This window comes from Canis lupus, chromosome 20 (genome assembly GCF_011100685.1).
Source record: "Canis lupus familiaris isolate Mischka breed German Shepherd chromosome 20, alternate assembly UU_Cfam_GSD_1.0, whole genome shotgun sequence".
Classification (NCBI taxonomy): Eukaryota; Metazoa; Chordata; class Mammalia; order Carnivora; family Canidae; genus Canis; species Canis lupus.
In genome coordinates this window covers 8,021,719-8,034,961 of record NC_049241.1, presented here as the reverse complement: position 1 = coordinate 8,034,961, position 13,243 = coordinate 8,021,719, and the positions used below count along the sequence as shown (strand labels likewise).

The 13,243-nt window shown below is 50.2% G+C and overlaps 1 protein-coding gene across 14 annotated transcripts in view; it reads right to left on the bottom strand.

Annotated features, from left to right (window-relative positions):
• Positions 1-13,243, bottom strand: part of ATP2B2 (ATPase plasma membrane Ca2+ transporting 2) — a 373,765-nt gene that overhangs the window by 75,326 nt on the left and 285,196 nt on the right. For all 14 annotated transcript variants that reach the window (XM_038565641.1, XM_038565640.1, XM_038565644.1 and 11 more), the window contains 3 exons: positions 8,422-8,619; positions 2,082-2,339; positions 739-864 (listed from right to left, as the gene is read on the bottom strand). In XM_038565641.1, coding sequence (XP_038421569.1) covers positions 739-864; positions 2,082-2,339; positions 8,422-8,619 — 582 coding nt within the window. The remainder of the gene's footprint in view (positions 1-738; positions 865-2,081; positions 2,340-8,421; positions 8,620-13,243) is intronic.

The following is a 13,243-nucleotide window of genomic DNA, read 5'->3' as shown; positions in this document are numbered from 1 at the left end:
TCTGGGCCCTCCACCCTCTCCATCCTGCTCACAATCTTCCCGCTTCAGGGCCTTTACACTTGCTGTTCTCTCTGCCTGGTATACTTTCTCCCCACAAAGTTACAAAGCCAGCTCTTTCTTATCATTCACCACTCAGCTCAAACACGGCCTCCCCTGACCTCCCCCACCACCTACCTCCCATCATTGATTTATTTTCATCATACGCCTACCACCCTCTGGAGTCTTCGCAATGTCTGCCTCTTCTCATCACACCACAAGCTTCTCCAGGCAGGGGTCTCATCAGCCTCACTCATTGCTATATCTCTAGCACCCAGCCCAGTGCCTGGCACGTGGTAGGTTGGTATTTTAGTATTTTGGAAAACTTTTCAAAATAATCATCACCCTACTGATGCTTTCCTGTCCCTCATAAGAATAGGCTTTGGTGTCTCACTTTCCAGAAGACCAAGTCACTAGGAAGTAAGTTCTGTGAGGTCAGGGATTCTTTGTTGATTTTATTTACTGTACTACCTCTAGGGCCTAGAGCAGTGCTGAGTGCATGGTAGGCTCAGAGTATGTTTGTTGGGGGAAAGAGAGGCAGTTGTCATTTGGGGCTGAGCTGGCTGGAGATCTGGAGCCAAGAACAATGTCTCTGAGAACTTCCAGCCCCATGAAGGGGACACGGGTGCCCCCCCCCCCACCCCGCAGCACAGAAGTAGGAACTGGCAATGGGACTGAGCCCACTGTTGGGCCACATCTCACCTGACAGCAGCATGGGGTCCTTGTCCACGGACTTGCGCACCTGGTCAGACTCCCCTGTCAGGGAGCTTTCATCAATCTTGAGGTCATTGCCCTGAATGAACAGGCCGTCGGCAGGGAGGAGGTCACCTGGTAGGAGGAAGGGCAATAGAGTCAGCAGGATCTCAGGTGGCTGGAGGGTCTTGGAACATTCCTTTAAAGGTACGATTGCAAGGTTAAGTTCACTACTGGGGGACTGGCTGCCTAGAGGTCTCAGGGTGTGGCAACCAAGATGGCACCCATCACAGGTCAATATGCGTCTAAAGACTGGAGCCAAGGTGAATTGCACAAGGCCTGGAGGACTGAGGCTGGGCCCAAGAACAATCCTAGTTCAAGTGGGTATGTGTTTCCATTAATAAAATGCTCTCGTAGCCTGCTGTGGATTTGGGGTCCAATTTTCTCAACGATTCATGCTTCTTTGATCTCAACTATGGTTTGGGAAGTTGTTTAGGAAGGAACTAGTCTGTCCTCACTATGCTAAGGAGACCCTAAGACAGGCACATTATCAAAGGAAACCAAGCCTCCTAAGGCAGAGTGAAGAGGGCACTCCAATCTTTCCCCCATCTTCTGCATCTACTTACCCAGGGCATGTCTTGCCTAAACTCTTTGATGCCATTAGGCCTGACCACTGTCTCCATGGCAGTATCACAGGCCTAGAATGTTTGCTCATCCACGTCCACTCCCTACAACACCTTCTCTAGCCCAACAACCGCTCATCAATAGCCAAATCAGATGTAGGAAATGGATTGCATCTCATAAACCCATTCTGAGTGTTAGTGGTCCTTGGAGTATTATGTTGAGAAGACTTCTGTATCTATGCTTTGAGCTGTGATTTTTTAAAAAAGATTTTATTTACTTATTCATGAGAGACATAGAGAGAAAGGGAGAGGCAGAGACATAGGCAGAGAGAGAAGCAGGCTCCCCGTGGGGAACCTGATGTGGGACTCGATCTCAGGACCCCAGGATCATGACCTGAGCCAAAGGCAGATGCTTAACCTCTGAGCCACCCGGGTGCTCCTGAGCTGTGATTGATTAGTAACATCTGCTACAGGTGGAGGTTTTTGAGACTAGTAACACATGTGCCATGGATTTGCCATTTCTGTCTTTAAGTGGATTCTGGAATCCTACCTCCTTTAGGGAGTAGCCTTCTACCTCCCAAAGGATCTCAGAAGATATCTTGGCTCAGAATGAGCCTTCAGGGACCAACCCCCTCACTTGGGCCAGCCTCTCTGGGTCTGCCTGCCTATCCTGTCCCACCTCTGCCCAGACACTAGGTCTAGTCCTGGCACTGTGGCTGGGACACTTACCATATTTGACCTGGGCGATGTCCCCAACAACAATCTCAGCCACAGGGATCTGGACCACCTGGCCAGCCCGGACCACGGTGAACTTCTGCTCCTGTTCAATGCGGCTCTGCAGGCCTCGGAACTGCTTCTCTTTGCTCCAGTCATTGAAGGCCGTGACCAGGACCACACAGATGACTGAGAGGAGGATGGCTGCCCCCTCGATCCAGCCTGCCTCTGCCTCCCCTTCATCCTCTGCCCCGCCCTGGGCCGTTGCACATCCTGCAGAGAGCAGAAGGAAGCAGGCAGGGTGGGGTCAGCCAGACAGGAGGAGCCCACGGGGATGGATTTAAATCCTAGCTCTGCCAAGCAAAAAAAAACACTGATCATTAGATGAACCTGATCCAATTGATTCACTGCATCTGGGTGGCAAGCCCTTTGGTTTCCTGCCTTTGTTCTAGGTGTGAAATCTTGGACAAATGACTTCACCTTGTGAACCTCAGTTTTTACATCTATAAAAAGGAACAGATATGCTCTGTCTGGGAGGCCTATTGTGAGGATTGAACTTCAATGAGGTGAGGTCCTTGGCGGCTCCAGCACAGACCCAGAACAGGAGAGAGAGGCCTAATTCATGAGAAAAGAGCAAAAGTGGGGCTGTAAGAGAATGAAGGTGATCAGTACTGCATGTGCTTTAGGGTCTAGAGTGCAGTTTTGCTGGTGGGCTTCCTTCCATGCTTCCAGCAACCAGGGGGGCACGTCTCCAGACAGCAGACTAGGGGTGGGGCTAGGGGTGGGGGCAGGATCCACAGTTCCAGGCCAGTCCTCCAACGGGCTAGTTCTAATCCTACCATTGCCCCTGTAAGATCCTGGGGAACTCACTCTTCCTCCCTGAGTAGCAATGTCCTCCTCTGCAAAATGGGAGTCACAGAGACCTCCTTCCAGGTTCCAGGAAAGGACAGTGGAAGCTCCAGCCAGGGCTCATGGCATTTATGCAGCCCTTTCTGGATTTGAAGCCCTACTACACAGCGAGGCCACCCACACTCCAGGCTGCGGGCTGCTTCTTTGTCCTACATGACTCAGCATCCTACACCCTTGCACCATTGAACCTCCCAGTCTGGTTCCCCAAATGGCTTGATGCCTGCGAGGGTCCCCCTATGAACAGAAAAATAAAGGAGCAGACACATCTGATATAAAGGTTTCAGGTCTGGCCCGTGGAGCACTGAGTCCTAGATCTCTCCAAACTTCTTCACAGGAGTGAAGCAGAACTGCTGCAGCAGAACTAGCCCAGACTCTTTTCCCCGACAGAAGGTGGTGAACAGCCTCTTCCATGGAAAGTGACACTGAGCAGCATCTGACTCTCCATTGCTGGAAAACTCAGGGGTGTTCCCTTTCAGGGCACCTGGGCAGGGGACTGGACCATTCACCAATTACTTGCACCAAGTACTTATTTTAATTCTCAAGCTGGCCAAGAGAAGTGGTTCAGGGAGGGGTGGATACTCACCTGGGGTCACACAGCAGATCTGGAGTTTGAATCTAGGCCTGGAATTTGATCCTGGACCTGGCCTGCCTACTGTACCTGAACCCAGTGGCCCCTTCTGACATGTGCCGCCCTCACGTGCCAAAGACCCATGGCTGACTGTCTGGAAGTCCAATTCAGTCCCAAGGAAGAGAGAACAGTTTTGAGAGACCCCAGCTGGAGGCTGGGGGTCAGAGGCAACATGAGAAGAGGGCCATGTAGTATCAGGGAATGTTTTCCAGCTCCTGGAGGCATAGAGGTCAAGGCTAGCTGGTGGCCTAAGCTTTGGCCAACCCAGAATCACGCAACCCAGCAGCATGTGTCACTGGAAAATTCTACAGCTTACACTGACCCAGTCACTCCCTGCAGGTTAATAAACAACCACTTCATTGCACAAGGTCCTTGATGTCACTCTTTGTTTCTTTTGGAATTTCAGACTTTTCCAATAATTTTAAATTGTTTAACTGGACCAGCTTTTAGTGCTAATGATCATCATATTCGTGCTAACAGTAACCGACATCAGGCCAGCCTTGAGTTTGAATCCCCACGGTGCCACTTCATTGTTGTGTGCCTATGACCTAGCTACTTAACCACTGCACCTCAGTTTTCTCATCTGCAAAATGGGGGTGAGGACAGGCCCAGGTAGCTGAGAGGACTCAGGGAGGGCCTTATGTAAAGCATTCACCTTACCAAGCACACGTAAACACAGAGCAGAAGCTTGCTTTCTTTCTTTCTTTCTTTCTTTCTTTCTTTCTTTCTTTCTTTCTTTCTTCTTTCTTCTTCCTTCCTCCCTCCCTTCCTTCCTTCCTTCCTTTCTCTCTTTTTCTTTTTTTCTTTCTTTAGATTTTATGTATTTATCCATGAGAGACACACAGAGAGAGGCAGAGATATAGGCAGAGGGAGAAGCAGGGTCCCTGTGGGGATCCTGATGTGGGACTAGATCCCAGGATCCCAGGATCATGACTTGAGTCAAAGGCAGATGCTCAACCACTGAGCCACCCAGGATTCCTAAAGGTGCTGTTTCTTGTTGTCCAGTGTACAGGGTGTATAAATGCATTCGAGGTCCACAGACAGCCTTGAATGCATTTGAGTTCCACACCCAGCTGGAGTTCAGCACCATGTGATGATGGGGGCAGGGAGAGGAACGAGAGTGCTCCTCAACCATCATAAGTGACACCAGTGGAAGTCCCAGAGACTGGGAGAGTCCAGTGAACCTTGCTAAACTGAAATCCAGTCCATGGTGATGTGCTTTTTTGGGTTTCAGGGGAGTTACTTGAGATAGAGCCCCAGTGCTTTGCTTTATGGGACTTTTGTTACTCTCTGCCTCTGCTACATGCTTTGTAAATGGGAAGACTGTTCTTTCCCTGTTGCATGTTTCGTCAATGCCTTGCCTCCCCCATTACAGATTATAGCAATTACAAGCATTCAGGACACTTAGAAATAGCCCAGGACCATGGAAAGCCTTTGGGTTCTGGAATTATAAAGACTTGATTTCGAATCTAGGCTCTGCTGTGTGATCTTGGGTAAGTGACTTGGCCTCTCTGAGTTTCAGTTTGAAAAGCTATAATGTGGGATGACTTTGTGAGCCCAGAGCCTTCTAAGGGCCTGGCATATATTGGATACATGATAAGCGTGTCTGCTCTCCATTTCCATGAACTACTCTCTTTGGACTGACTCTGGAAGCCAAGGGTATGGTGGTTGAACAGGATTCACTCTTTTCCCTTGACTCCCAACCCTGCTTGTTGCTTTCGTCTATTCAATACCAAGGAGCCCTTTGGGTCCTTCAGGCCTCTCTGCAGGCAAAAGCCGATTGGTTTTTACTTCCTTCTAAGAAGCATCTGATGGTCACACAGTGCTTTGGCATGGCCAGAAAGTGGGGCTATGGATTACTGGGTGAGGCCTTCAGCTACCAGGAGCTGCTGGACCCTGGGAACAACTCATGCTATCCCTGGTGCAATCAGGGAGGAGAGATAAGGGAGGGGAGGAAGGGGGCTCTGGGCAGGCTGTGCTGAGATCTCCTCTGGGGCCCTTCAGACTGGGGCAAGCACAGGTTCTGCAGATTGTGGCCACAGGGTCTTGGGAGCCTGCAGCTGCTCTCTCTGGACCTGGGGATTTGTAGGGTTTGGCTTTTGTCTGTTTGACCTCAGGGAACCTGTCTGGCCTCTCTGGACCTATCTCTACTTGTCCATCAGTAAAACAGGGAAGCTACTTTCTAGATGGTTATTGGATCCTGGCATCAAATAAAGGCCCTCGAAAGTGGAAGAGACACACATATTTTCTAAGCACCTACTATGTGTCTGTCACTCTGCTGACACTCAGACACTAGGAGAGCTGTCACGGGCAGGGAATTGGGCCCAATCCCAGCTCTGCTACGAACATCCCGTGTGACCTCTGACAAGTATCTGGAGGCCCCTGAGTCAAGAAAGCAAACAGGAGAGGGCTATGGATGCTGCAAGGCTCTACAGCCTGGAAGTCCATCACCAGCAGCCTTCTGGACATGACTAATGAAGCTTGAGCCTGACTTGGCGGGCTATGGTTCTGGCAACATGGAAGGTCCAAGACTCAGAGCCCGGGCTGGGTCCTGGATATCGGGGATTACATATAGCCACAGAGTACAGGAACTGTACTGGCCCTATGGGGCCAGAATATGTGCAGCTTCCCTCATCTACACAGATCTTGGCTTGAGCTGGCGTCTCAGCTGGAGACAGGGTGGGGCAGTAGAAAGCACCAGAAGACATGGGTTTAAGATCCATCCCTACTGCCTAATAAGCTGCGTGACCTTGGGTAAGTCCTTCACTGTTCTGGGCCTTGGTTTCCCCCTCTCTAGGATGGAAGAGGTTGCAGCCATCTGTTTGGAGGGCTGTCTGTGGGGAGGCTCCTCCTGGCACACCCTAGAAGCTCAATCCGTGCTCCTACTGCACCCCCTCCACCATCTGCCCTCTGACTTCTAATCTTGCACTAAACTGGGTCACAGGAAGCCACTTACCCGGGTGGCACTGACACAGTCCCATCCCTTCCTGAGGAAATGCAGCCGAGGGATAGGAGCGTGGGCTCAGAAGCCAGAATGTCTGGGTCTGATTCATGGTTCTGCTGCTTCTTAGAGTGTGACCTAGCAAGTCATTTACTGTCTCAGGGCCTCGGCTCCTGGATGATAGCAGCACCTACCCACAGGGTTGTTGTGATGATCAAATTAATTTCTACTGTAAATACTCCCAACTAGTGGTGGCTATAAAAATAGAAGAATGATCGTTATTATTATGCTTGCGCATAAGTTTTATTCCAATAGCCAGGTACAATCTTCTTCTACATTTTCTATGAAATTCCTGCAAAGACTGCTTCCCAATGTGCATCATCTTATAATGTCCTATGTGAAAGTTCATCCCAGAATTCACTGTCAGGGAGCATACTATCTTCCTAAACAACTGTTTTCCCTCCTGGTTGCATAGCTCAAGCTATGCAAGTCATCCTAATTCTCTTTCTGCCTTGGCTGCCAGGAAGCTTAAAGTCAAATTTAAATCCCAATCATGGTAGCAAATATAGTGAGTTTATTTGTTCCATTCCTTTCCTGTCTGACTTTCTATTTGACTTCGTCTTGTGAGATGTGTCCTTCTTTTGTATTTCCTCTCTGGAAAGAGGTCACGCAGGATAAAAAGCAATTTAGTAATATAACATAAAATTGAGGTAGTTGGCCTAATAGACTTGTTTATCTCATTTCTTGGGGAACTCAGGCTTGAGAGAGGGTGAGGGGACAGATGATCAAGGAATTGCGGAGACCACCTTCTCGCCTGGGGGAAATGAGGCCCATGATAGGTATTTCTTGTAAACTATTCACTTTCTATTTGCTTGCTTGAAGTAATGAACAAAGTAGGATTATCTTTTTAGGGCATTCATTAAAAAAATGCCAGATGATAATTAATAACAAGTGTTTATAATATCCTACTAATGAAAAACTGGATTGTAAAAATCCAACAAAATAATATCTCTTATGTGATCCCATTTATCCTGTAATGTGTGTGTGTGTGTGTCTGTCTATCGTGTGACATGGGTTTGAAAGACTTTGTCATTTTAAAGGATAGATAGAATTATCGAGTTGATAAAGCCCTAGCCCTTAGCCTTAGCAGGTGCTCGGTTTCTAGAATTAAAGTTGAGGTTTTCCATTAGAAGTCCTAAGTTCTGACTTTGAGAAGAGTGGGTCTGCTCCAGAACCTTTCTTGGATGAATGGGACAGTGTTTCCTTGGCCTACAGAGCAGAGTCCCCATTCAGAACTCAGGACAGATTTTGGGAAGCCCACTTGAGACAGGGACTCCTCATGTGGGAAAACATATTTAGCGCCAGCCCTTTGAGTTGTGCATGATATTGAACCAATCTTGGGATGGAAATGTGAGGGAGGAGGAGCAGCATGGATGCTGAGTCCTTCTCACGCAATGTGCAAAGGATATGATCCAAGAGGGGGACTGGAAGGAGGAAGTTTGGGCAGCCACACCCATGGTGGTAGCAGGTCTGGCACCCACTCCATGTCCTTGAGCGAGTTAATGCACTTCTCCATACCTTGGTTTCCTCATCTTTAAAATGTGCATAATCATGGCCCTTACCTCATGGGGTATTAGGAGGATGACTACTCAGCCCAGAGCTCAGCACACTGTAAGTGCTCAGTACATGCTCACTGTAGTTATTCTCAGCGTTGGTGCAATCCTTGCATCTCACACATAGGAGAAGTGGGGGATGTGGGTCAGGCCCTGCCTCCTGGGCCTCAGTTTCCCCATCTGGAGGGAGCCTCGGCTGAGCCCTGGGTACCCTCAGGCGTGGCTGGGCCTGCGTGTTGCAGGCTCGGGAGTGGGGGGTCTTACCTTCATTGCTCTCTCCAGGTGGGTGGTAGAAGGACAGCCCCAGGGAGATGATGGCCGCAATTTCCAGGATGATCAGCGTCACATCTTGCAGTGCCTCCCACACCAGCTGCAGGAAGGTTTTTGGCTTCTTTGGAGGTATAAAGTTTTGCCCAAAAATCTGCTTTCTTTTTTCCAGATCTGGAGCAGTGCCTGGCAAACCTGCGGACAGAGCGCAGAGAGGTTGGCCTGGGCGGCCTGAGAGAGATGCTTGCGATCTCAGGATTGGGCCTGTGTGCGGCAGGCCCTGTGGCGAAGCACAGAGAAGGGGAGACAAGGCAGGAAACTTGCAGGGACTACCCAAGAGGCCAGCGCCCAACACTCGCTTCAGGCCCAGAGTGGGCTCCCGTGAAACGCCAGAGACACAATGTAGTGGGGTGAATACCACCACCCCTCCGCATATGGTATGTCCACGTCCTAATTCCTAGAAACTGTGAATGTGACCCTAGTTAAGAAAATGGTCTCTGCTGACGTAATTAAGTTAAGGATCTTGGGACGATGTCATCCTGGATTATCTAGGTGGGCCCTAAACCCAACGACAAGTGTCCTTTTAAGAGACAGAGGGAGAAGACACAGACTCAGAGGGCACAGGCCATGTGACGTAGAGGTAGAGAGGGCAGGAGGCAGCCATGAGCCAAGGAATGCCAGATTCATGAAGGAGCCCAAAGAAGCAAGGAAGGGCGTGTTCCCTAAAGCTTCAGGAGGCAGCACAGCCCCGCTGATGCCTGGTTTCCAGACTTCTGGTCTCCAGAACTGTGAGAGCTAAATGCTCTTACTCTAAGCCACCCGAATTGTGGTCCTTTGTTACGGCGGCCACAGGAAGCAACTACCCAACGCCAGACCCACCGTGCACCACACCCTTGCTCCTGCTTTGTGTTTCCTCCTTCCCTCCCCATTGAGCAGACTCGGAATCCTCTGCCTGGGTTTGAACCCCAGCCTGTGCCTCCATCTCTCTGAGCCTCACTGTCTTCCTCTGCGATGCAGATTACTGTACCTAGCCCACGAATGGTTGTGAGCATCTTATGAGATAATCCATGAGGTCAATGTTTGTTGAGCACCTACTATATGCCCAGCATTGTTCTAGACACTAGGATAGAACAGTGAGAGACACAGAGCATCCTCCCAGAGGAGTTGACCTCTCAGTGGACACAGGTGACATGCTCAAGTGGTTCCTGGGGGCTGTCAGACGCCCAATCGAGGCTAGTGGTCATGGCTCATCTTATAAACCAGGGGGTAAAGCACAGTCCTCATCATGCAGGGCTGGTACACAGTGACCTTCCAACCCACCGTTTCTTCACTTCCAGACAATTCTCCCTGACTCACCAATACGATCCTCTCAGCAGCTTTTGGAGGGTTCCTCACTGCTTCTAGAATAAAGCCCATGTTTCTCAGCCTGGCACTCTCGATGTGACCCTCCAAGCCATGTTTGCAGCCGCATTTCCACTACTTGGCCTGCTCCCAGCCAGACCAGGCCAGTCCTCCACTGGCATGGCTCGTGTGTTCCTCTTGCCACATGTTTGGTCAGCTGTGCCTTTTCCCTTTCCTCCTCCCAGCTCTATTTGCCTGTCTGTAAGTCCCCTCCCAAACTCACCCACACCACAGTGTGAGTGACCAAAAGCTTGGCAAATCACCCCGGGCACATCTGCGCCTAGAAGAGGAGCCTGAGAGCTAAACTTGGCGTGGTGGGATTCCAGTGTGTGATGAAGAGAGGCCAGCACTCATCCTTGCTTTTCTCCCTCCTTTGATACTACCCTTATCACCCCAAGTCACTGGTGTCACCCTTAACTTTTTCTACAAGTGCCTGGGCACACTTCCTGCCTGGCTCATGCTGTTCAGAGAGCCACAGAGAGACATTGCTTCCGTATATACTGGCAAGTCCATTCTCAGAATGCCTCTGCTGACCAGCACTCCCCTCCGCCCCAGGCAGTCAGCAGCACCCTGCCCTCACCCCTAGGTGACCTTCACCAGCAGGGCTGACCTATTCACTGGATCTGTGTCCTACCTGGGTCCCTTGGGGGCAAAGATGGCTTTGCTTCCTGTCCCTCGGGTCCTGGCACTGAGGCCACCAACTACCCTAGAATCCTTCTACCCACTGAATGCACGGGTGACAGGCCCAAGTGTTATGTGTCTGGCATGAATGTCATCACCAGGAACGCAGCACAAATGGGCCCCCCACAAGTGGGCAATGTCAGTCCTGTCCCTGAGGCCAGCCTAACCCCAGCTCATCTGTGGCTTAATGAGGTTAGCTGGAGAGTGGGTACGGAGGGGTTGGGGAGAGGCACACCCCCATCAGACTCTGGCCTCAGTCCACTTCAGAGAAGGGGAAATATGGAAGGACCCCTAGAACAGTACTGTTAGCATGCTAGTGTTGGAGCCCTGGAACATTCCGCTGCTATCATTATGGGGGTCTAGTGGTTTAATAGCATATGGTTCTAGAGTTCTACCAGTCATTTGTTAGCTTATCCATCCATTGGTTTATTCAACCTGTTTCTTGGGCCTCCACTGTGGGCCTAGCCAGGTGCTGGGTGCTGCATGCTGGGGAGAGTGATGAGAAGGGAACAGTCCAGCAGCTCATGGACATAAGGGCTCAGTGGTCCGGCAGTCCAACAGCCTATGGTCAGGGGTACAGGGAGACAGGCATGTCCCCTGTCTGGATTCTGGGTACAAGCCTCCTCTGATGCTGAGAGTGAGACCTCCACTGGGAGCCTCTAAAAGCCATCCTGGCTGAGACAGTATGGGAAAGCCTAGGGGTGGCTTGTTCCAGGGGTGATCCCACACTGGCCTAGCAGTACAGATAAGCTCTGGAGAGCCAATGTCCTCCTGTGCAGTAAGAATCAGGAATCCCAGAGCTAGGCTATACCTATTATATGGATGGGAAAATTGATTGAGGCCTTCACAAGATCAATCTGCTGGGTTAGAGCCGCCTTGGGGCCCTCAGAACTCAAGTCAGTCCTGTCCTAAGCATGTGGAAATGTTGCCTCTACCAGCCCATGCTGGGGTGGCCATCTAGGTCATCTAAGTAGAGAGCAAACCGGCATGATATAGTGTGATTCTAGGAACTGCAGGAAGGTTCCTTGTCCTCCTTCCTTTGTCCAATTCTACCCATAGTCAACATTTAAAATTATTCCACTTGGGCTTCATTTCTTTAAGTAAAAGCTCCAATTCCTTTAGATTTCCTGGAAGAAGGAAGCCATCGTCAGTTCTGGATACCATGACGTGAATGAGTTTTAGGCTTTTTTTCCTGGGAGTGGGTTTTGATAAAAGGAAGAAGGGAGAACTGGGGAGAATGGTGGGCCTCTGAGGGAAGGGGCCATGACTAGTCAACACTGGCCTGTTAAGGCATTTGCTGGGCCTTGACTAGTCAGTTCCTGTCTCTGAGCCTCATCTTGATAGTAGAAGAGTTCAATACCATGGGTGGACCCTGAGGATCCCAGGGGTTCTGAGGTCTGCAGGTCCTGAAGTGGTCCTGCTGGGGATGGTTCACATCTGGGGGCTTTTCATAGATTTGGTATAAATAATGGCTTCACAGGATGCCTGGGCGACTCAGCAGTTGAGCGTCTGCCTTTGGCTCAGGTTGTGATCCCAGGGTCCTGGGATCGAGTCCCGCATTGGGATCCCCACAAGGAACCTGCTTCTCCCTCTGCCTCTGTCTCTGCCTCTCATGAATAAATAAATAAAATATTTTAAAAAAATGTGTATCAGTCATAATGGCAACTTAAAAAGAAAAATGGTTTCACTTAGAAGCAGCTTAGCAAGTCTGGGGTCAGCCTATCACCTGGGCCCATCTGATTGATTCAGAGAGAGGTGACTCTTCTGAGGGTCTGTGATTCAGATGTTCTGGAGTCTACAGGGTGACCAGCTGAATACATGAGTATTCTCCAGTTCTGGGAGTTTGGTCATGGCTCAGGGGTTCTTGTTGTCCAGGCCAGGCATTGAGATCCTGGGTCCTAGGACAGAGCACAGGGCAGGGGTTGCAAATCTGCACAGCTGTGGGACTGATCAACTTTTGAGAATGAGTGAAGTGCGTGGGCGGGAGGCAACTGGGAATAGTGGGGACTGGGCCAAAGTGAAGAATCCCAGCCCGTCTTAAGGGGCCAGCTCTTTCTTAGCTCCTGTGGGAGAATGTGAACCCAGTGTGGCAGTCTTCCAAGAGAAGCTGGACACCTGGAATTTGATGTTAAAATCCCCCCATTAGAAACAGTCCAGGGCCAAATACAACACATCTGGGAGCTAGATTCAACCTGGGGGTTGCTGGTGTGAGACTGTTAAGGCTCTGGGCTGGAGAAAAGGGGAGAGTGGGGATGGGCCAGAGAAGAACAGCCTCTCTAACTCTTCCTCCTCTGTCCTGGACTTCTCCCTCCCCAGCATCATGTCCTGCCCTGCTCCCTACAGGTTTCTGAGATCCCTTCTGTTTTTCAGAAATAACAACTCATGGATAAAAATATTTGTGTTCTGTAGGGCCAGTCTTACTTAGAAACTGTGAGGCAGTTTCCCCACAACAAACACCCCAGTGTGTACACCCAAGATAGGAACCTTGGGTATTGAGGCTCACGATGGGTGACCGAGATGACAGATAATGGCCATGACATCTCGTTCACCTTCTTCTTCTCAGCGGAAGGTGGGTCGAGCTAGAGTTGGGGATACCAAGCCCTAAGAACTCAGATGGGGTTTAAATGCAGATGTCATGGGTTCAAATCCTGCCAGTTGAGTGACTTTGGGCAAAAGACTTCACCTCTCAGTGCCTCAGTTTCCCCATCCATAAAAATGCAAGTCACAGTAGGGCCTG